The sequence below is a fragment of the Electrophorus electricus genome, chromosome 18, assembly GCF_041902795.1.
Source record: "Electrophorus electricus isolate QZ-2024a chromosome 18, ASM4190279v1, whole genome shotgun sequence".
Classification (NCBI taxonomy): Eukaryota; Metazoa; Chordata; class Actinopteri; order Gymnotiformes; family Gymnotidae; genus Electrophorus; species Electrophorus electricus.
This window is the reverse complement of record NC_137514.1, coordinates 13,191,818-13,215,407: the sequence shown is the minus strand read 5'-3', so window position 1 is coordinate 13,215,407 and position 23,590 is coordinate 13,191,818. Positions and strand designations below refer to the sequence as shown.

Here is a 23,590-nt window from a genome sequence, read left to right as displayed (position 1 = left end):
TTATTGTTCACTCTTTATATTTATTAGGCCTCAAGGGCTATTTGGCAGTCAGACTACAACATCATTCATCCAGAAGTTCAAACCATGTTCCCTTTCCTAATTTATGCAAGGGCAGCCAGGTATGTAAAGGATATTTGCAGATGTAAAATTTTAAAATAATTTGTTTAAATAAAGTGTTAAAAAACAAGTCAAAGGGGAGTTTCAAAGTAAAGTAAAATAGTCAAACCAGAGGGATCAAACTTTGTCACAAATCTTGGAAGAAGAAAGGCTGAATGCATGGAATGTACACCGAAGGATGCTAGATTTCTTATTTGCGGAACATATGGAACCCCTTATGGTGTCATTTGGTGTGACTCCATGCGGTCATACCATCAGCTTGGTGGACATAACTCTTGTGGACGCTTGAGAAGAGCAGAGGCTGACAGACCTTGTTCTGAGTTTTTTATCCGAGGTTTCACAATAGTATCAACAAGTTTCTATATTATCATCAAAAGGCAAAGAGGATATATAAGCTGACTGGACAAATATTTTCTGTGTGGTGCCAAGCAAACTGCTTCCTCCTGTGGTCTCTGTAGTTCCTGTTTCCTGTTGTCTCCCCTCAGACGTTTTATATTTTGATCCTCTCAGGTCTGACAGTCAAAGAACTTCAGGAAGAAATAATAAAGAAATTGAATATACATTTGCAAGGTACACGATTTTTTCTACATCACTCAAAAATTAAGGCCTAAGGTGGAACCTGTTACATTAAGTTGCCTAGATATTTTGTATAATATCTGTATTTTTAATTATACTTTAGAAAAAGTCTGACTTTAATAGTCAATCTTTCAAGACCTCTGACTATAGCAATTGCACTGAAGTTGCGTGGAAGTCATAAACATACATCCATTTTTTTCATTGTTTAGTCCACTGAGATTGCCAAAATCACTTTTGCTCTCTGTGTTAAATATTAAAAAATAATTATATGTGCACAATATCAGAGAAACCAACCTGGAGAAGCACAAACTTGGCTAAAAAAACAGCATTACCTTAACACAGAGTAGCAAATTTCTGAAAGCAGTTAAGAAATATTCACTCTCTTCCCTTTCTTCATGCTGACGTATTTATGTGTGCCTGTATTCATGTCTATTGGCATTTTTTGGTATGTGCCTCTGCCCCACCTGAAAGGGAAGAGATTTGAATAAAAAGGACTCATACAGGCAGACCATTTGAATGTCTCAGTGTCAGCCTGCTGAAGGACTTCCCTAAACATGTAAGAAGAGATTGAACTGTTTGTGTACAAGTCTTTAGGTATTTTAGATACATGAAGTGTCCATGCAGGTAAGTCATTTTAACTCGTCAATGACAACCACGCAAAAGCTATTTATTAAAAAAATTCATTTTTGTTCATTTATTTTTACTGTCATCAAATTGTGCCAATAGTTACCACTCTGATTTATCCTTATAACTTACATATCCTTACTGTATATATTATATACAAGCACTTTTTGGAAGCTTCTAGATTTGTGGAGAAAAGAGTGACATTTAGATGCTGTGGTAACTGTGAGTTAGAATAAATACAGTCATGGATTGGGTATTGTACATGAACATGGATGGGAATCTTTGGGCTAGATCACTAAGCACTACAGTACATGGTTTTCCATCTACTAGAACAGGGATGATGGCACTGATGACCTTCACTGGGGGTGTGATACAGCCACAGTGAGCACACACATAATGCATCCTTGTAAGAATACTATAAACATTCAGGACGTGGGTGAGCTGTTGGTGGACAGTTTTTTTTAACATGTACTTTAGCTACACTAAGCAAGACAAAAATAGGTTCTTACCAGCTGGGATCAGTTTGATTGCCCTTCTTTAACTAAGGACACACAGTAGTGTTGGGAAGACACATGCTGTCATTGAAAAGTTCAGATGACCTACCTGTGGGATGGTGGGTTGGCTGATGAATAAATTAGTCATGAAACCCCTCCCATTTTTGCTGATAGTTGTTTGCCTCTGTGCAGGGAGCTGATGAAGCATAAAGGTGTGTTGACCTGTTTTAGACTTGCGGAGAGTCATTTTTTGAAAGAAAGACAGACACTTTCTGCTATGGACTTTGGAGGTTGTCATGTAAGTAAAGGAAAACTATCAGTGTACCTATCTGTTCCTGGAAACCTTGTGTATTTCACTACTATATATATATATATATATATATATATATATATATATATATATATATATATATATGGCTTTGTCTTCTGTTGAGCATATTCTATTTTCATATACAAGAAGTAACCATTTAAATTAAATGAGATAAATGTGAATGATAATACATCAAATTAAATTGATTTTGGATCCTTGATGTGACATTAACCAGTCTCCTTGCTATAAGTGTTGTAGGATGTTTCACAAAATGTTTAGAGTATAAAAGACACAATTCATGAATTTACTAGCAGTGTTCAGCTAGGTTTTTAGCCTGGCAATCTTAGATCATAGAACCATGCTAGCCTAAGTCTGTCTTTAAAATGAATTCAAATATTTATCATACAATACCAAAACTGCAAAGTAAAACAAATACAGTAATAGAAACTTGGCAAAAATTTCATAATTCGAATGACCTGTATGCTGTTATTCCACACTGTAAATTAAAACCAAACATTACATCATACTGTGCCCTAAAAAAAGACCCAAATTTAAAATTTAACCACAAATTTCTTAAGCCAACTCTGAGTTAGAAATGTTACAAGCCAATAAAAACATATTAAATAAAACAGTCTGTAAGGTTGAAAAATAATATACATTTCAGAATGAAATTGTTTAGACATTTTTGACTGTAGTCAGAACCTGTTACATGAAGACAGACTACTCAGAATTTTAAGGCCACCAAAGAAAATTATCTTTAATGTTACCGATTAGGTCAGTAAATGTTTTAGTTCTTTAAAAAGTATTGTGATTGAAACTGCGTTCTGCCCAGTTGGTTTCATCTGCTTTTAAGCTGTTTGAAGTCATGGTCATACCAAAATATTTTCTCGCACATAAATCATAGATGTTTAGGACCCAAATGTGTTCATCTAGCATCTCAAAATACTTCACAAACTTTCTGGAAGATACAGTGCATTTTTTTTTTTGTAATGTTGCTTATTTACACTGATGTTGCATTGTATTAGTGGCTATTTTAAACCCTTTTACATGCAGATAAACAGTTAACACTCAGACAAACAGCTTATTGGTAAGATTATCTGAAACTTTTTTCACAGTACTATATAATAACTTTACTTTTTTGTGACATGCTGAAGCAGTAGCAAACCACAAGAGCTGAGCTAGAAAAAACATTTATTTGCAGAATACAAAGGGGGGGGGGGGGGGGGGGAAGAAACTGAAGCCAAGAAACAGGCTTTGTAAAGTCCCTGCCCACATCGGGGACCTTAAATTGAAAGCACTGTGGTATACTACCTGTGGAGTTTAAATAGGGAAGCAAATGAATGAGGAACAGGTGTGAGTGATAATTCAATTAGCGGGTGATTCGGACCAGGGAGGTGACTGAATGCTGTGGTTGGCATGTGTGTTATGTGAGGGCGGACTGGATACCAGCCAGGGCATGATGCATTCTATGAGTTTACACCAGTGCTAAAGGGAAAGATATAAATAAATGTATGAGAGCTGTTTGTTACTCTAAGTGGTGTGTTTTTGTGGTAGGTTTTTACTGTGAGTGGAAGAGAAATGGCAGTGGGGGTGGTGAATGAACATGCTTTCATTGTACTCTTACTAATGATGCTACTCTGAATAATGAAAATGAAAAGCAGTGTATCTTAAACCAGATTTGAAATATGAGAGACAATAAACTAGAGGGTATTGTTTTGTTGAATCCCCCAGATTTCATGCTTTTCTGCCCTTCTTTTGAATTCAATTCAGTGATGTTATTGTCAGCCTCATCTTTTCCATTTTACTGAACTCTCGTGAACTCCAGAACTGGATGTAGTTGATTTATTAGCTTCATTTTGACAAGACCTAGATTGATGAATTTTGCAAAACTAAATTACCACACCCTTGTGGTTACAGAGGACAGTCTTGATAATATAAACAGAATACACCACATCAGTCTCAAGTCATAGCCTGAAAGACTGGTACAATTTTAATTTCTCTCTGTATGCTTTGAGTCCTACAGAAGATCCTCAAAACCATTTGTTTTGCTGTGTGTATACACAGTGAAGTGTATAAAAATTTGTATCACTCAACATTAAAATGTTTCCTGAGTTTAACTGATCAGTGAATCATCTTTGAGCACGGATGGCTGTGTTGAGAGGAGGAACTGTGGGAGTGCAGAGGACTGCGAGAACTGGGCATCTTCTGTTTTGCTAGTTACCAGACGTCCTACTGAGTACTGAAGTCATGAGGGATAGGGGAGGAGTCAAGGAGGCTCCTCCCTGAGAAAAAGAGAGAAATAAGGGGAAGTGAAGAACCTATAAGAAGTGTTTCAGACATTGCCCTTTTCCACTACCCCCCCCAGACTTGTAGTTTGCATTAGTGATTAGTGATTTTAGTGATTAGCCATTACATCTTGTGTGTGTATCTGTAAGAAATAAATATCAGCAAGAAATTAAATGTGAGGTAGACTGTTAACATGAATATTGTCACATTGTAACATTTCACATCATCACACAGATTACCTCTCAAATATTTAAATATTAAAACTAAAACTAAAAATTAAAAACTTCTACATTTAAATTGGATCCTGCTCGCACACACATGTGTGCAGGCACACACACATAGTGGTTCTCAACCTTGTTTCTTTAGACCCATAATTTTAAATATAAAATTCAAATGCCTCCCTACACAAACCACAAACCACAGGCATGCAGCCTACATAGTTTCTCTCTTGTACTTTTGCTAAAATGACAAAATAAAAAAGATCACTTGCTTTCAAATATGTTCATTAACAAACTAAATTAGGTAACAATGCTAACCTGAGCTACTTGGCAACAAGTCCCAGTGTCCTAAATGAATAGGCATTTACAAGCTGCAGTAATAAATTTTGCAGTTTTCATTAATGCCTGCTAAACATAGCCCCAGAAGGAGTCAAGCCATCCACTCCCTAACCCTACATCCCTCCAAATACATGCATGCTTAGAGATGAGCTTTCCTTCTATGTATTGCATGTACAAGCAAAATAACTGACATGTAGGGAAGAGTTAGGGTGACGCTTAATTCTAACCCCCTTGTGAAGATTGATTACAGCCAGACAGTTTCTGATTACAGAAGCCAGGACAGTCAAAGAGACAGGGCTGCCCTTTATTGATTAATATCAGGATGCAAATGATGGAAAGTTTACCCAATTCTACAAGTTTTTAAAATAAATCACTAAGTTTGAGATGAAAAAATAAATTACATGGGTATTTCTAATTAATTCAAAAATTTAAATTCAGAATTTGTTACTGTAAACATTTTCAGAAATCATTTGCAATATCAACTCAGGATGAGCATTGCAGCTGTGTGAGACTGATGTACTCAATGCGTGGAGAGATTTTTGACAATCCTCTATGATGAGTCTGGCCCTGTATTTAGTTTGGAGGGCCATCATGGTTGAAACCCAGGCTCACCCAAACAGGCTGTGTGGAAGGATATCCTTCATGGTAGCAGAAGCACACACTGGGTATTCAGCTCCATTCTCACTCTAGCGCATTTCCAATGGGACTTCACAAAAAATACCTTTTAGGCTACTATGATATGTCTATAAGCTCTTGATGTGTTGATGAGGAAGTTTTTAAACCACAGGCAAGAGAGCTCTTGTTCCTCTGTAAGTATGAGGAAACAATTGTCAGATTTCTGCATTTCTGTACTGTTATCTAATCTTTGATGGTACTAAAGCTTTCTATCTTCTGAGTGTATGTGCTTGCTCAAACATTTCACTGATTTCTGAGCAGTGTGGTTAGGCCTATTGTCCACAAGAGCGTCATAAAGCTCGTCCTTCAGACCAATCAGAGATGTGGGTGACTATTTCTGGGACACCCATTCTACCTCTGTACACCTGAGCAGGGAGTGGCTGTTAGCATCTTACCTCTGCACAGAGGGCAGTGAATGGCCTGGAGTTTGTGACTTTGGTTTTTATGTTTACAGTATTTGGTAGATGCTTTTATGCAGAGCAACTTACATACTTTACATACCTTTTAATCAATATAACAGTATGTGTGCTCCCTGGTAAGTGAACCCATAATATTGGTGGCCCTTGAGCTACAGGAGCTTTATTTTATTTACAGTTGCATCAGTGTATATTTTTCCATTCATGCTGAACATATTTGATATTTTATTGTCATGCAAAGGCACGCAATGCACCATCCCAGCATATAGTACCATACTGTACCATATCTTCTGATGTAGATGAGATGCAATGTTTGACTGTATAAATAGCAGTATTTTAGCTAATTGCTTTGATCACTCCTCTCCAAATAATTCCAACATGAGTTGTGGAAAAATGATTCACTTGCATCCATGACTGAAACATTAACACTAGAATGACTGAACACCTTCAGCTTGTTAAGAAACCTGTTTTTAATGTATATACAAAAAATATCAATTTGGCATGACAGAATCTTTGCCATGGTTATGCAGAGCACAGCAGTGAAAACCTTGGTCCAGCTGAGAGCAAGCTTATAGAATGGAATGTTCATATGTTTCTTCACTATGCTATGTTAAAAAGCATGCCATGCTTTTCAGCTTGATGAAATCTTTAAGGCTACATGTTACAAAGTTATAAGATTTGTTCCTGTTTTAGGTTAATCTATTATTAACTATACCTTGCTCTTCATTTTTTCTCAATATTTTTTCAATTATTTAACATCCTCTTTTGCACAAAACTATAAAAAAAATTCAAACATTTTCTTTTAAAAGTATAAATGTGATCTTTTCTCATAGGCCTATACCCTGTTCCATTTAACATGCCTCCGACTGTCCCAGTGTTATGTGGTGGCTCTATCAGTATTCTCCTCATGTGAAGGGGAAATATGTCATTTATTTATGTCGTTTTATGCTATACAACAAAGAAGTTGACTCTGAGAGAAATTATACAATAATGTATATTTAGTCAACATGGAGTATGAAATATCTACATTACCAGTGTAAATAAACAGTTCATATTAACATTTTTGCACAGTACTGTATAATACTTTTTAAATTTTAAATTATGTATATATTATGTAAATTAATGTATTTGCCTTTCCTGCTCTCAGGGTTTTCATCATGACTCATCCTTCCAGATGCTCAAGTAACGCAAACATAAACTATATGGATTGCAACAAGTCAGGTGCCCATAAGAGGATTGTAAAACATTTTGCTCAGTCTGGTTACAGGAGACATTATCATATTCCTTAACTCGCATTAAGCCCTCTGATATGTATGAACATTCCCTCACAATAGACTAATGCTTGATCATTTCTCTTTAGCTAGAGCAATGCAGTCTCACATTTCTGACAGAGGCTGCTCGTTGCTGGAGTGGGATTGGAAGAAACACTGGGTCACCCTACCTGACACACTGGAGCTCGGCAGAAGCCGACAGAAGAAAGAAAAGCATCAGTGGAGATACCATAGATGATACCACATAGATGATGATCAACAGTGCTTTCCAAGTAAGGTATAATTCATATTAGCGCAAATAAGTATTTAAGGTGAGATATTCTGAATATATCATTCTGTGATTCAGCCCTCAGTACTTTGTAGCACAGTAATTATAGAAGCCATAAAAATGGAATTTTTTGTTGATGGGATATTTTGTTGTCTTCATTTTTAGTTTGTGTTGCTATTTGTAACTCATATGCTAACACCTGATAACTATAGAAACTAAGCCACATCTTTGTAGAGGAAATAGCTTGTGAAGTACAGTGTGGCAGCATACATTTTAAAATTCCAGCATGCACTTATGAGGCAACTCATGAATAGTAATTCACAAAGAATCTGTGCTAACTTGCGAATCAGTGTGCAGTTTATATACTGTCAAAGTTTGGTACTTGTGCCATGATGTGAACTGCTAAAACTAAAGAAGGATCATTTTCGAAAGATTCCTAGTGGGGCACTATGACCTACATCAGCAGAACAACTGAATTGAGGTTAATGATTGTGGCAGTGGGTAGGTACATGTGCATGATTACACATGATACATTGCATTTCTTTACATTACAGACTAGTGCAGAAATATTATGTATGGACTATATAGTGCAGATATACATAATGTAATATTCAAACAAACAAACAAAAAAAAACAATAGACAATACTCACGGTCATTGCTTTAGTTAACTTTAATTTCAAATAAGATATATATTTGTTTGAACACAAATTGATAGCATAGAAGTAACACAGATAAATGAACTGCTTGGAGTGGGTTGGTGGAGTCTGCTTAGTTCAATAGTATGTCTCTTTTTCCACCCAGCCTAAAGAGAGGGGATGAACAGACCAGAGAAACATCATTCATGCCATGAAACAGAGAAGCACAGATATCAGCATGATATCAGGCAACGTATTGTTTGTCCTGCTGGATATTTTCTCTAGTCTATCTTTCACAGTGCAAGGCTTATTCAGATAGAATACCACAAACTATATCTATGTTCCTGAAGCACATAAAAGAACCACACCCATAAGAGACCTTTGTTCATACCTCCTGGGTTCCGTCTAAGAAGGTATCTTCTTGCCTCATCATAAAGGAAGATGATCAATGAATATGGGAAGGCACAGAACCACCAGGATGGTCTAAAGGCGATGAAATGCAGTGAATGAATGAATGAATGATTGAATGAAGATCTCACTAGCACTGTATACTATACAGTATGTGGTACCATATAGGTGTGAGAGAATCTTACTTGAGTGGATACATTCTAAGGGCAACATCCATTCCTGGGCAGTAGGATAGGAAGGCTGCCAATGCTGTCTCTTCAAACAGGCCAAATATTAAGATTTTATTCCTGAAAAAAAGGCAATGAGACAAAGAGAAAGAATAAAAGAGAAGCAATAATTGATGCAGTGAGTAGTTTCTCATTTGTTAAACCACCATGTTGAAAGACACATCCTGTGGTACTGGAAATTATGTTAATCTGTTTCAGAAGGGTCAAATTATTGGCATGCATGAAGCAGAGAAAACATCTAAGGAGATTGCTGAAACTACTAAAATTGGGTTAAGAACTGTCCAACGCATTATTAAAAAGTGGAAGGACAGTGGGGAAACATTGTCTTTGAGGAAGGAATGTGGTCAGAAAAAATCTTGAATGATCGTGATCGGCAATCACATAAACGTGCGGTGGAAACAAACAGTAGAAAAACAACAGTAGAACTCTGAGATATGTTTAATAGTGAAAGTAAGAGTATTTCCACACACACAATGTGAAGTGAACTCAAGGGATTCGGACTAAACAGCTGCGTAGCCTTAAGAAAACCACTTGTCAGTGAGGCTAACCAGCAAAAATGGGTTGAATTTGCTAGGGAGCATAAAGATTGGACTCTGGAGCAATGGAGGAAGGTCATGTGGTCTGATGGGTCCAGATTTACCCTGTTCCAGAGTGATGGGCACATCAGGGTAAGAAGAGAGGCGGCTGAAGTGACGCACCCATCATGCCTAGTGCCTACCGTACAAGCCTGTGCTATGATCTGGGGTTGCTGCAGTTGGTCAGGTCTAGGTTCAGCAACGTTATGTGCTCAAAGAATGAGGTCAGGCTTGTACCTGAATATACTGAATGACCAGGTTATTCCATCAATGGATTTTTTCTTCCCTGATGGCACGGGCATATTCCAAGATGACAATTCCAGGATTCATCGGGCTCAAATTGTGAAAGAGCGGTTCAAGGAGCATGAGACATCATTTTCACACATAGACTGGCCACCTCAGAGTCCAGAAATAAACCCCACTGAGAATCTTTGGGACTGTGCTGGAGAAGACTTTGCGCCGTGGTCCAAATTTTCCATCATCAATACAAGATTTTGGCGAAAAATTAATTCAACTCTGGACAGAAATAAATGTGACATTGCAGAAACTTGTGGAAACGATGCCACAGTGAATGCTTACCGTAATCAAAGCTAAAGGCGGTCTAACGAAATATTAGAGTGTATGACCTTTTTTTTTGTTCAGGCAGTGTATATATATAATTTTAATCCTCTACTTCAATTTGTTTGTTAATGTATAAAACATTCTGCAATTACACCAAAAATCTTACTAACAGCTTGATTAATAATCTACTTTTTGCTATTTTGTTTACATACTTCATTCCTTGTTGTAGAATAGAATTTCTTCTGGTTTTACAGATGATCAAATCCGCCCACTGCACAATGACAATACTGGCAAAGAACGCAGTGTGACATGTGTATTCCACAATTTTCCTGTGTTCATAAGTCTGTAACAGCGATAAGGAAAGAATAAGATTAGAATCAACATGTAGTTGTAGTGGAATGTACTGGGAAACCTCAGTAATCCAAACCTATTTATAATGTCTACATAATCCCATTTGGGATGCATACCCATTGTTGGCCATAGCTGTCTTCTAGATCATTGCAATATTTATCATCCCAGTTGACACGCATTCCTATTAGGTCTGCAGGCAAGAATCCATTCTCAGCCAGGATGACAAAGTAAGTGAAGAACCCGGCAGTAGCTTGCATCATTCCTATGAAGGCAGAGAAAGATATTATAACAAATGCGAAGGACTGATTTTGATTATGTTCTTGTAGCTCAGTCATGTGCCTGATATCTCTTGCATGACACATTTTGACACAACAGAAGAAAGCTGAAATGATACGTCATTTGATCATTTGATTAGTGAGAGTTATCTTACCAATTTGACCGTAAGCCATACTGATGAGTCTTTCATTCACCAGTTTGTCTGTTTTGGCATTTCTGGGCTGCCTCTTCATGATGTCACTCTCAGCAGCTTCATAAGCCAAAGAGATAGCAGGAACCTGGGATACAAGTAATACTAAAGTCATATCACATCCTCCTTACATTCTTCCAATACCACATGGGTCTATTCTAAGAGGTGAACCACATGCTTTTTTTGAATAAGAGTTAAGATGAGGTTGAATAAACTCCATTGTACTTACCATGTCAGTTCCCAGGTCAATACACAAAATAGTCACAGTGCCAAGAGGAAGAGGAATATTTGCAATAATGAAAAGGAGGAAAGGTGAAATCTCAGGAATGTTGCTGGTCAGTGTATAGGCAATTGATTTCTTCAAGTTGTCAAAGATCAGACGGCCTAGAAAAGAAGTAATAATTTCAGCAAAACAAACAAGCTTTAGCATTGCCATCATTATGGTTGATTTGATTTGTACATTTTCTACCTTCTTCAACACCAGTGACAATGGAGGCAAAGTTGTCATCGAGGAGAATCATATCAGCAGCCTGTTTGGAGACATCAGATCCTGCGATGCCCATAGCAACACCAATATCAGCCTTCTTCAGAGCAGGAGAATCATTGACACCATCACCCGTCACAGCCACGATGGCACCCTGTCAACAAAAGAAAAAAATACTGTAAAGTATTTAACCATTATCTTTCAAGATGTAGGAAGAAAGTTAATTTTGAGCTCATTCATGGTACCTGTCGCTGACAACCTTCCACAATGATCAGTTTTTGCTGTGGAGACGTTCTGGCAAATACAATCTCTGTGTGGTGATGCAGGATATCATCCAATTGTTCAGGGGTCATGTCCTTCAAATCTCCACCATGGACCACACAGGCCCTTGCATCCCTGCAAACAAATGTTGTTTCAATCAACATCTGAAGGACTTTGGGACCGCAGAGATTAATTATTTTTCCCAAGATTTGAAGTTACCTGGGGTCAACCTCTCCAACGGGGATGTTCAATCGAGCAGCAATGTCTTCTACAGTCTCATTGCCCTCAGAGATGATACCCACACCTTTAGCAATGGCTTTAGCTGTGATTGGATGATCTCCTGTAACCATGATAACCTGAAAATGCATAAAGGTTTTGACATGGAGAACAATGGTTGCCTACATATATTTGGTTGCCTTTGTCATACAGCACACTGTCATTCTTAAGAGCTTTACCTTGATTCCAGCACTTCTGCACTTGCCCACTGCATCTGGTACTGCAGCACGTGGAGGATCAATCATGGATATTAAGCCAACAAAGCACAGGTTCTCAGTGGGAAAGTTCACCTCCTCAGTATCAAATATAAAGCCCTCAGGAAACTGGTCATCAGAGAGGCTAAAATGGCAAAAACCTGCAAGAGAGGACATTATTGGTTTTCATGAGTTTAATTATAGTATATCTATGTGTAAGGTGAATCAGCTATGAAGGCTATGTGTAGATATCATTCATATATAGTGCCCTACCCAGAACTCTTTCTCCAAGACCCCCAAGTTCCACATAAGCATTCTGGAAAGCATCCTTCAACTCATCATCCAATGGCTGCTCTTTCCCTTGAATCATGATGGATGAGCACCGGTCTAGGATCCTCTCAGGAGCTCCTTTCATTACTAGGAGGTGTTTAGACTCTGAGGAATTTGCATTCTTGTGGATCGAGAGCTGGTGCAATAGAGATGATATTAGGACTTCCAGTTGTTTCTTAAGGTGGTTTTGTTGCAAAAGACTGAATATTTGTTGCATACCTGGTATTTGTTGGTGGAGTTGAAAGGGATCTCAGAGATCTTTGGGTACTTGTCTCTCATATCCTTCACTGGACCACAGCAGAGCTCAATACATTTCAGTAGAGCTGACTCAGATGCATCACCAGCAGTTTCTCTCTTTAAAAGAAGATTCGATTTAATTTACACCAGCAGCTTTGATCTTAAAGGTGTTTTTACCCTTTTACAGGGTTAAACATAAAATAAAAAGCTATTGATATGGTTGGAAGGGTCTGGGCTTTTTACATTTAAAGGGAATGAGGAGGATAAACAAACTGATAGCTAATTGATAGCAAGGCTAACCTTAAGAATGGGAACATTGCTCTGTTCTGCAAGGAAGACAGCACGATTGCACAGGCCAGCCACGCGAGCAAGGGCTGACCATGTAGGAGAGGTTCTGTCAAAAGAGGTTCCACTCTGGTTCTCTGTAGTGTCAGCCTCGTGGATCTGGTTGTCAAACCACATGTGAGCAACAGTCATTCGGTTCTGAGTGAGGGTTCCTGTCTTGTCTGAGCAGATGGTGGAGGTGGAGCCAAGAGTTTCAACAGCTTCAAGATTCTTCACTAGGCAGTTCTTCTTGGCCATTCGTTTGGCCGTCAGAGTTAAACACACCTGCAATTAGCAGCAGAAAATTGAATAGTTTTGGTCATAAGCACATTAGGCAATTAAAAGACTACATTTCAGTTATTTTGGCTGTACCCTTGGCAGTCAGAGTTAGACACACCTACACAAAATAATAAATTGATGATAATAAGTTTTGGTCACTGCAAAACATTCAGCTGATTGGCTTAGACAATATCTCCAGCAATTTTGTATGTATGCTGACAAAAGTTTTCAAAATGGCTATCAATCAGCTACATCTTAATCAATGTATTGCATGGTCCCAAATACATTTATCCATTTGCTCTTAATGTAAAATCTGACTGAACTCACTTCTGCCCAAGAAAGGCACTACACAGCACAAACATGTGTTTTGGTATAATTGACTTGCAGAATATTTGTTTTATAGATCTGTTTAAGTGGCTACTAATGCTGAAAATGGATAATATTACTACTTTTACTCACAGTGACTGTGGCAAGTAGACCCTCAGGCACATTAGCAACAATAATTCCAATAAGAAAAATGACAGCTTCCAGCCAGCCATATCCAAGGATCAGTGACAAGATGAAAAAGGACACACCCAGGAAAACAGCCACGCCAGTGATAATGTGGATAAAGTGCTCAATTTCCTTGGCAATGGGGGTCTGTCCAACCTCTAGGCTTGAGGCAAGGGTTGCAATACGACCCATCACAGTGCGATCACCAGTGTTGATAACAATACCTCTGGCAGAACCTGAGGAAGAATAACATATGCACACATTTTCAATGTCTTCTAGGTTTCATTGTCCTGTTAAAACAATGTTTTGATTTTTTTGTTGTTTTTTGTTTGTTTTTTTTTGTATTGTATTTTACAGTTCTGCCATTTTGTTTATTTGTTATTACCTTCAACACAGTTTGTTGAAAAGAATGCAATATTCCTTGTTTCCAAAGGATTATCATTGGAGAAGTCAGGAGTACGAGTTTGGGGCTCAGATTCACCAGTGAGAGAGGAGTTGTCCACCTGACAAGGTAAGTAGGAAGTTAATATTTGTTAGGAAACAGTTTATAAAGAGCCTTTTAAATGTTTTAATACATTACAAGTGTTAATTAGTTACTGACTTAAATTATTTTATTTTTGGTTATGCTAACTTAAGGGCCAAAACTGTTGCATCTTATAAAACATTTAATAGTATTTTATAGGTGATTATTTTAAGGGATGGAAGAATGAAGAAAAACGTCAATGGGTATAGTGAACTGAATCTAAATCTAAATAACCTTACACTACTAAAAAAATGTAAAAGATGTATATAATGAATAAATAAGTATGTCGGAATTTTCTGTAGTTATTGTATATAGAAGCATAATAATCACAGTTCTTGTGATCATTATATTTCCATATAGTTCTTGTGTTCCACAGGTACTTGTGTGAATTCAACTGTGGTTGTAGACCATGTTTAGATATAGTTCATGTGGAAAAACAAAATAATTTGAAGAACTTTGAAATTTGAAAATGATTAGACACAACAGTCTTAGTTCTTGCGGTGACCAATGGAAATTGAGACTGATTGAAAAGTTGGAGGCATGGATATTGAAAAGAATTGATAACTTTGGCCTTTATAATGTAATTTTTTGATGTACATCAAAGTTTAAAGTAATTTAAAATAGCAAGATAAACAAAATGTACACTTGGATTCTAATTCCCTAGGTATAATTTGGCCAGTTCAATAAACAAGAATGAGTGATTTTATGGATTTCAAAGTGGAAACACATTGATAGCTGTAGCAGTTGAAACATTCAGAGATGGAAAATACCAAAAGGAAATTTCAGTGTTGCTTGCACTGACAAAGTCAGCAGTATTATTTGTAGGGGATTTGATGATATCACCTTGCATCCATGTGCAGAGATAATGCGCAAGTCAGCTGGAATTCGGTCACCACCCTTAACCTCCACAAGGTCACCGACCACAACTTCTTCAGCATTAATGCTTTTCTTCTCACCATCACGAATAACCAGGGCTTGCTATATTACCAAAATGCAACTAAATGAAACATCTTGTATAAATATAAAAAATACCTTTCTTCATGTGATAAAGTTTTTATGTTTTTATACCTGTGGTACAAGGTTTTTGAAGGATTCCATGATCTTTGAGCTTTTAGCCTCTTGATAGTATGAGAAACATCCTGTGATTATCACCACAGCAGATAGCACAATACCAAGGTACAGCTGCAGAAAGATTATGGCCGGTGTTTGAGAGAGAGAGAGAGAGAGCAAGAGGGAGAGAGAGAGCAAGAGATAGAGAGAGAGCGAGAGAGAGAGAGAGCGAGAGAGAGAGACAGAGACCAAGATAGGGGAGATAGAAAGGGGTATGATGAGAAGAAGGTGCTGTTTTGCAATATTCAGGTAAATTTACTTGGCTAAATTCTTATGAGTCTTCTTACATTATCATTTGCTGGTTCTTCCTCAGCCGCAGCCTGGATTCCGTAAGCCAGGAAACAGAGAATAGCTCCAATCCACAGCAGCGTGGAAAAGCCACCAAAGAGCTGTTTGCAGAACTTGACCCATTCCGGGGTCGTGGGAGGCGGAGTCAGAGCATTGGGACCATCACGTGCAAGGATCTCTTTTGCACGGGAGGCAGTCAAACCCTTTTTACGTAGTTCGAAAACATGTTGGATATTTATTAATGGACAAGGTTGGGACAAGTTAGGGTGTAACAGACTTTGTTGTTGCAGCTTCATAACACACTCTTCAGCTTCATATGTGTGTGTGTGTGTGTGTGTGTGTGTGTGTGTGTGTGTGTGTGTGTGTGTGTGTGTGTGTGTAGCAAGATATATAATTAGAACTCACTCTGTTAAGGTCACTACCATATTTGCGATAAAGCTCATCCAAGGTCAACTTATGATCATCCTATCAGGAAACAAATATAATTCAAAATTGAGTAAATCGCAATAAATCTAACAAAACAATCTTTAAAAGAACAACATGATTATTGGCCTCTGGCCTTTGGGATAACCTGGAAGAGTTTCTCACCAGATCAACTTCTTTCTTTAGATCATCCATGTCCTTCTCCTCTTTCTTTCCTTTTTTCTTCTTTTTCCCATCATCCTCTGAAGTTGCTGCCAACTTGTACTTGTCGTTCCCTGTCTGTTCAAAATATTTTTAAAAATGCACTCAGTTAGGTGAAGAGAAAAGTATGAAAACAGATAACCCATGCACCAATATATAATAATGCATGTTAACCTATTAGAAAAAAAAGAATATATATATATATATATATATATATATATATATATATATATATATATATATATATATATATATATATATATATGTCAGCTCAACTATGCCCTGCATTCACAAAAAAAAAAAAAAAAAAAGTTGCGCACTTACTCCAAATCCCATTTTCCTGTTCTATTTCAATTTTACTCAGCGTTTAGCCGTAAATTCAACTTCTTTGGTTCCAGTCCTCCTGTTAATCTCTCTGGAGTCACAGGAGAGACCCTGTGGCTGCAAACCAGATTCACAAACCTTTATACCCCACCAACTCACCTGCCTAAAGGGGAGGAGACCCAAATATAATTGGGAGGGGTTAGGCAGGTGAGGGTTTTTTTTTTTTTAATAAATGATTCAACCTTCATCCATACAGACTTTCAATCACAGCCGATGGCAAAGGACAAATGTGTTTTTCTGTAAAAACTATAGTTAGTTGTATGAGCTTATGTAGCAAGAGAGTTCAGTGGCATTCTTATGGTGGTAAATCATTTACAAACACCAGGCCCTTATTTATTGATAAGGGGTTTGAGAAATCATTGAAATCTTCTCCTTGTTTGTGTTAAACAAGTATCCATGAACTTTCCTGCTAATTCTCTCTCTTTTTACCTTTCCCTGTAAATGTTTTCACTGTAAAGGTGTAGGACTCTTTACTGCCACTGGATATTACATATATCATTGCACTCAATTACCCCAAAATTAAATAAATAAATGGAAATAATGAAAACCTGCAGTGACTTGCTCATGTATTCTAAGGATATAATCATGTTGAAAGTGATTATGAAGCTTGCATGTGTTTTGTAAACGACTGTCTGTTTGTTGTCAGCCAGTGTTGCAAAGTTTAAGAGAGTGCAAAGCTTTGTGTCCTTCCCCCAGTCTGAGCTGTTCACCTGGTTCTCACACTCCCTTCACTAGCACCGCATAGCTGTGGCTGACGAAGTTCTATTTGCATGTGAAAAGTCTCTCCCTTGTCAGGGACAAAGGGGTGAAGGAACTGGTAGCATAAGCAGCAGCTGATGGCTGTGAAGTGCATCCATGGGTGAGGTCAATAGTCAAGGTGAAATCCAGAGTGCAGGAATTTTATTTTGTCATTAACATCCAGAGGCTCTTTGAAAAGAACCAAACTGAACATTTAACCTTGTTAAAGTTTAAAACTCAAGCCTATGTTGCTTGATGTGGTTACATTTTAATAATCTCCATTCTTGCCTGTCATAAAACTCTAACATTCATTAACTTTGAACTGCACAGGAGAGAGGGCCACTGAAGTAGTAAAACCAGTTTCAAGCCAGCAAGTGACATGTAACCCTATACCCAAGAATCCATTTTCACGACAAAAATGTCCTTTGGATCAATAGGGCAGAGAATAATACAGGACCTGAATACTGAACCCTTTAACTCATTCATGCAAAAGACACTGGGTCCTTTTCTTTAAAAGTGCAAGAGGGGTCTTATAAAACAATATACAATTCAATATAAATTCACCAACAGCCATCACAAACTCTTGCTGTTGGGGTAAAAAATGGCTCAAAGACTACTTCACTGTGAATACTGACCCAGTGGTTCAGAACAGTTACGATGGCTGCCACGTTGAGAGTAGTTCACCAGTTCACAGTCGTACCTCTACACAATCTGACCCCTGAGCCAATATAGCTGATGGAGCTGAGATGGTCTGGTGGCTTACATCAGGGAAAACATGAAAATTGGGTAGACAATATAGTCCCTAGTACCACTGTACCACTCTCATAATTGATTTAATCAATCTAAACGCCAGCGCCATTCTTCAAAACAGACTCTTCAAAAATGTCCTTCATGGGTTTTTCCATTTTTATAATATTTATGAGTATAATATGTTACCCCTACAAATAGTCAGCATTTTGTTATAAATTGTTTACATTAAAGCACCACACACTATAACACAAGCACTGTCTATTGAACTATGAAATAATTACTGATCTGCAGCAAGTGTTTTTACCCCTTATTTATCTCTTCCATGCCACATCCTATAATTAATCACTTCTGTGCATCCCTTGTGGTGTCTGCATGTGACAGTTATTGTACCAGAGTGGCTCAGGGCCTGTCTCTCAGTGGACCTAGGGCGTGACACAAGGCAGCACTTCAGCAAAGAGAGAGGTGGGCGGGGGCGGGGCATTCTGTCTCTAACAGGGAGTCTGGGGCTGGGGATACGTGACCAGAAACTACAACCAGGGAACTTGGTGTGAACTGCTCCCAGAGGAAGACAATTCATTGACATTTGTTTGCTACATTTCTGTCTGCTGCCGAACCCACCTTTTTGCTCTGCCTTGTCAAAATAGTAGCTGTATTTCTCTCTCTCTCTCTCTCTCTCTCTCTCTCTCTCTCTCTCCACTGGCAGCAAAAAGCCAAAGCACTTACAGAACCCTGGGGAAGAACAGAGAGCTCATCACAGAGCAATAAGAGTGATCAATCTGTCTACAAGAGACACTCTCTCAGTCATACGGCTTTATGTACACTGGGAGGGAAGTGTCACAGACACTAAGGACAGAAGCAGAAACATGTCAAGTTTGAAAGAAAATGGTCTGCCGTCTGTATTTGTGTTTGTCTTTTGCCTTGTACAGGGATTATAATTAGCAATGTGATGTTAAATGAACTAGATAGCATGACCTTAGTTTGAACACATTAGATTGAACTGCTTGAATTTTAAGGCACATGTCAGACTTGTCTTACAAAGTGAGGGGTAGTGTATAGTGTCAAAATAGAAGCATGAAAAATGTAGTCAGCAATGAGTTGCCATTACCGTTTTTTAGTAGACATTAAAAGAATATGCAACAATACACTATTTGTATATTTATAAACAAATATTTGTAATTTAAATGTTTAGTTATAATTGAAAATCTATGTGAAACATGAATATTTAAGCAATGGAGTGTTTAAGGGCTGCTCATTGTTCCTGTACCAAATAGTACCGTGTGGAATCTCAGGACACACAGTCCTGCCTTCTCTGTGTCTGTGAATGGCGACCAGTCAGACAGTTGCTCACACAGGAGTCTATTGTATGAGCTAGGCATAGTGCATGTGAGAGACCATTGTTCCCAACTAGCTGAGGAGAGAAAAAGAGAACAATTTTGTGTGTGTGTGTGTGTATGTGTGTGTGTGTGTATGTGTGTGTGTATGTGTGTGTGTGCACTTAGGGCAAAAAGAGTGGACACTGAACAGGGATTTTTAGTCTTTATGGCTCAGGTTACCAGACTACACCCACCCCCCACAACAGAATTTTCCACTCCTCCCACTGTAGAAACATGTTCACTTTTATTCTTCCTGCTCTTGGCCCCCTTCCTCATCTTTTGAAAGAGTCAAGCACAACGGTTGTAACCAACTTAATTCTTAGCTTTTCCATACAAAGACAAGCAGGGACAGTCTGGAAAATGTTCAGTTTTCAAGATACAGACAAGCTATCAGTGCAAAGTTTTCTGTAAACTAATACTACGACAACATAGGTTGAATCAGTGTCATGGAAAAAGGGTTGCAATTAATCAGCCTCCACCCACAGAGCATATTAAAAAAAATCCATCATCAAAAGAAAAGTTTTGTAGGAAAACACTGAAATGCTGAATTGCCACTTGTTGTTTGCCATGTTTATGAGCTACAGTAACACTGAGCAATCAGTAAAAACAATAACTTTGTATTTTGTTACAAGCAAAACTGTTATTACCAATGGGTTTTATGATAGCATGTGCATATGGTAAACATTAAATATGTATTTATTATTATTGTTGTGGGTTTCTTGATGCTCTCATAGTGTTTTACTGTATTGTAACAAGTATTTTGAGATAGTTCAAGTATTTTTCACTTTGTGGTTAGCTTATACTCCCATTTCCCAATTTAATTTCTTTCTTCATTTTTCTTTATTTTTGCTGCTCCCAAAAATGAAGCTTCCAATGACAAAGAGCCAGTGAAGCGCAAAAAGGCAGGCAATTTTAAGATTTCACCACACAGCAGTAAACCTAAAAGCCCAAGAAAGGGAAGACTTATAGAAGGCTGAGTCCAGCTGAACATTTATCGCAAATTCTGTTTCATTTCATCCCAACATTGGCTGGTTTTAATAGATTTAAAAGCCCCATTTAACCTCACTGAAACTGCAGACTCCTCAAGAAACTGCATACCTTGATGCCAACTAATCTGCAGAAAGTGCTTATGTAGAGTGTACTGTGAGTAAAAGTCTTATGTTTTACCACTGGTAAGTCAAAGAAGCGCTAGCTGGAAGGGGTTAACTTGAAGGGGTTGACAGATAGAATTCAGACTATTGGTGCTAAGTTTGTATATCTGACTACATGCTTGCTATTATTTTGTAATTATTGTAACATTCACATTTATTGAGGATACACTGTGTTGAAGGTAAATTACTGTGGATGTGAAGGAGACCCAGTGAAGGAGATGAGGGTAGATGCATGGCTTGGCACTGAATGACTTTTATTCAGTAGATAGTGATAATGAAATTAAACTATATTAACACGATAACATGTTTCCAACAATGGTAAGTTAGGAAATCATGAATAAAAAACAGTTTTGATTTATTACAGTTTAAATAGTTTACTATGAAAATGTTTTGTTGCTATTACCTAATTAATAGTATGTGATTTTAATTACTGAACCAAGTGTCACATAAAACTAGTAGGCATATGATGCACCTAGTAACAATAACTAAACAATAAAATTATATATTTGTATGAATCTATGGTGAGTAGGCCACACTTTTCCTCCCTCCTGCATACTGTTGCTTAATCACTATTTAAGCAAGTTTGAGTTGTTATGAACTTTAAACTGTGTAGAACAGAATTTGGACCCACCCAGTTGTGTCATTTTTTGCTGACCTCAGTTCAGTCAAATGTCAGATGTGCACATGAGGTCAAAGATTTTAGCTTAGCATAGCAATATGACACAGAATAGCAGAGAGGTTCAATTTCCAAATATTTATTCACAGTACACATGAAAAGGCTCTACTACATGCTCTCATGGTATAGATGTTCAAGATTTTTCTCAAGAACATGTAAAAATGTTCAATACATGCCTTTCATCGTTGCTGTAAGGACATTGTGTTACTAAAAGCCAGTCTTCAGAGCAGGGTCAAAGACACAGCGAGGAACAGCATGTTTGAAAGGAGTGGAAAAGTTTAGTCCGGGCATGTGAACAGAAGGAGGAGCCCATGTTCCTGCTCTGGCACACCCTCTGCCCTACAACTCCCTGTGTCAGACCAAAATGTCCTTGAACCAGGTACTCCCATGCTTCTCCTACACTTTTCTTCACTCCCCTAGATTCCTTTTTTATTTTGTCACAGCCAGTACCACCCCGCCCCTATCTTTCTGTCTCTGTTTCAGTTGGTAACAGGGTAACTTGTCTGGGAAAGATGTCATTGCGAAATGTTACTGTTCTGCTCTCTCTTTCACACTGCACTGTAAAGTTGTGGAAGACTCACCATGTCTTTTCTAAAAGGATAGGAGGATACTCCATGACACATTCCAGAAACAGTACCCATATCTAAATATAAAACATATATGACGGTGTTAGCATGCCTGTCCTCACATAAGGGAAACCAGTTTGATACATGAGAAGGCTGACCTCTGCAATAAGCATAGGAAAACATTCAGGAAAGAACAATCACTCATTATTAATATAGTTTACGCCAACAGGATGGGAGGTCCAAGTTCAAATTTACACACATGCCTAAAGTTCAGTCATACCACTAACGCTACTAATAAAGCTTTTGAAAGCCAGTGGGAGAAATATACCAGCAACCTGAGATTGAAGAGCGAACTCACAGAAGAGGTCCACATGTCAGCTGCTTAATCCGCGTCAGAAGCTTCAACATCTGTGACACTGCAGCCTGAGTCTCTTAATCCACCCCCCCACCCCCTGCTGACTGAATCAGATTTACAGGCAAAAATCAACAGAATTTTGGAATACGCTGTGTGACCAGCTACGTGTAGCTACGTTATCCTCTAGTACATGATAAAATGTTTTGAACAAATTCTTCAGGATTTAATTTATCCTGAATGAAAGAGGGACAAATTAACTACAACAGACACGAATGTTTCGAACAGCATGACACTGACCATAGAATTATTTTGTGTCTTTAATAAATTGCGTTGAATGCACACAGAACGAGCCGGGACGGCTGTCGGTGAACGAGCAAAGACGAAGAGAGGCTGCGTAAGGTGGATCGAGTTGGACAGGCATCACGCTGGTTCGGGGAGGGCAGAGAGACGTAAAGAAAGGGGAATGCATGCGCACGCATCCACACAAACGCGACTAGGATTGTGTAATCACAGATTGTGTGCACCGGGGCATGTGTGTAACACACATTACTCAACGCGCCACGAAACACATTTCAGCATCGCCACTTGTAGTTCCGTTCTTGGTTATGAGAACTTGGATAGGAAAATGAATACAAGTGGCCACTCGCAACGCCCAGGGTGTAAGGTTATATCATAAATGTGTCCCTGTTCCCATTCACGCCTACAAGGCTACCTTGCTGGCGGTGCTCTGTGACTTTGAATCGGAGAGACATGCACTTCAAGTTCTGTTTTCAGCAATGGAGACTAAGTGACTCCGTGACTAACTTAAATTTCTCCGCGTCAGAAAAATTGGAATTCGAGACATTAAAAGTGCTAGAGGGAGGAGTTTTCTCCAGTCCTTTTACAGTATTGGATAGTGGTGTTTATGCATAGCTCGCCACACAAACACACACACACACACACACACAATTTTTCCATTTCAGCTGATGTAACAGCACATTTCCAAGGCTCAAGATGAGTGCTCCTGCTGTTAATCAGGAAGCGGTACAATACTGGAGTATTATATTCAATTCTAACACACAGTTATATCTTAATCGAGCAACAAATTACTACTAAAGATCAGTTTATGAATGTTATGGTCCTCCTCTCAAAATGGCTAATTCCATTAACATTTTTCTTGACTTTTTATTTTTAGCTTTTGTTTTGTTTTTTTTTTCTTGCTAATTTTCTGCATGCCCTCATTCTGGACTTCTCTGCATACAATGCTGGATTTAGGCACACAGAGTAATCAGTGTTTAGTGTGAGGGTGGAACCAGGGGGCAAGCAACGGGGAGAGAGGACGCAGAGCCCCACCAACGCCACAGCCCCCAGGAAAAAA

At 38.2% G+C, this 23,590-nt stretch overlaps 1 protein-coding gene and 1 long non-coding RNA gene across 8 annotated transcripts; one reads left to right on the top strand and one right to left on the bottom strand.

Annotated features, from left to right (window-relative positions):
* Positions 1–1,971: 1,971 nt before the first annotated feature.
* On the top strand, positions 1,972–8,627 carry LOC113582626 (uncharacterized). 2 transcript variants are annotated; one of them, XR_003411174.3, is made up of 4 exons: positions 1,972–2,109; positions 7,203–7,276; positions 7,416–7,598; positions 8,397–8,627. It is a non-coding gene; the product is annotated as an uncharacterized LOC113582626 (long non-coding RNA). The 2 variants fall into 2 exon arrangements; XR_014118355.1 differs by having other exon boundaries at positions 7,416–7,603.
* Positions 8,248–22,290, bottom strand: LOC113582624 (sodium/potassium-transporting ATPase subunit alpha-1). 6 transcript variants are annotated; one of them, XM_035535011.2, is made up of 23 exons: positions 22,237–22,290; positions 21,894–21,955; positions 16,205–16,318; positions 16,022–16,081; positions 15,616–15,819; positions 15,287–15,400; positions 15,062–15,196; positions 14,081–14,198; positions 13,663–13,931; positions 12,901–13,209; positions 12,583–12,717; positions 12,307–12,499; positions 12,019–12,194; positions 11,783–11,919; positions 11,548–11,698; positions 11,288–11,456; positions 11,048–11,202; positions 10,783–10,906; positions 10,469–10,614; positions 10,214–10,344; positions 8,824–8,925; positions 8,622–8,713; positions 8,248–8,397 (listed from the first exon to the last, which is right to left on the bottom strand). In XM_035535011.2, exons 2-23 carry the CDS (start codon positions 21,951–21,953, stop codon positions 8,369–8,371), a joined length of 3,123 nt encoding a protein of 1,040 aa, XP_035390904.1. In that variant the 5' UTR covers positions 21,954–21,955; positions 22,237–22,290; the 3' UTR covers positions 8,248–8,368. The 6 variants fall into 6 exon arrangements, with proteins under 6 accessions (XP_035390904.1, XP_035390903.1, XP_035390905.1 ...); XM_035535010.2 differs by having other exon boundaries at positions 22,214–22,257; XM_035535012.2 differs by lacking the exon at positions 22,237–22,290 and adding an exon at positions 22,211–22,225.
* Between the last annotated feature and the right edge of the window lie 1,300 nt (positions 22,291–23,590).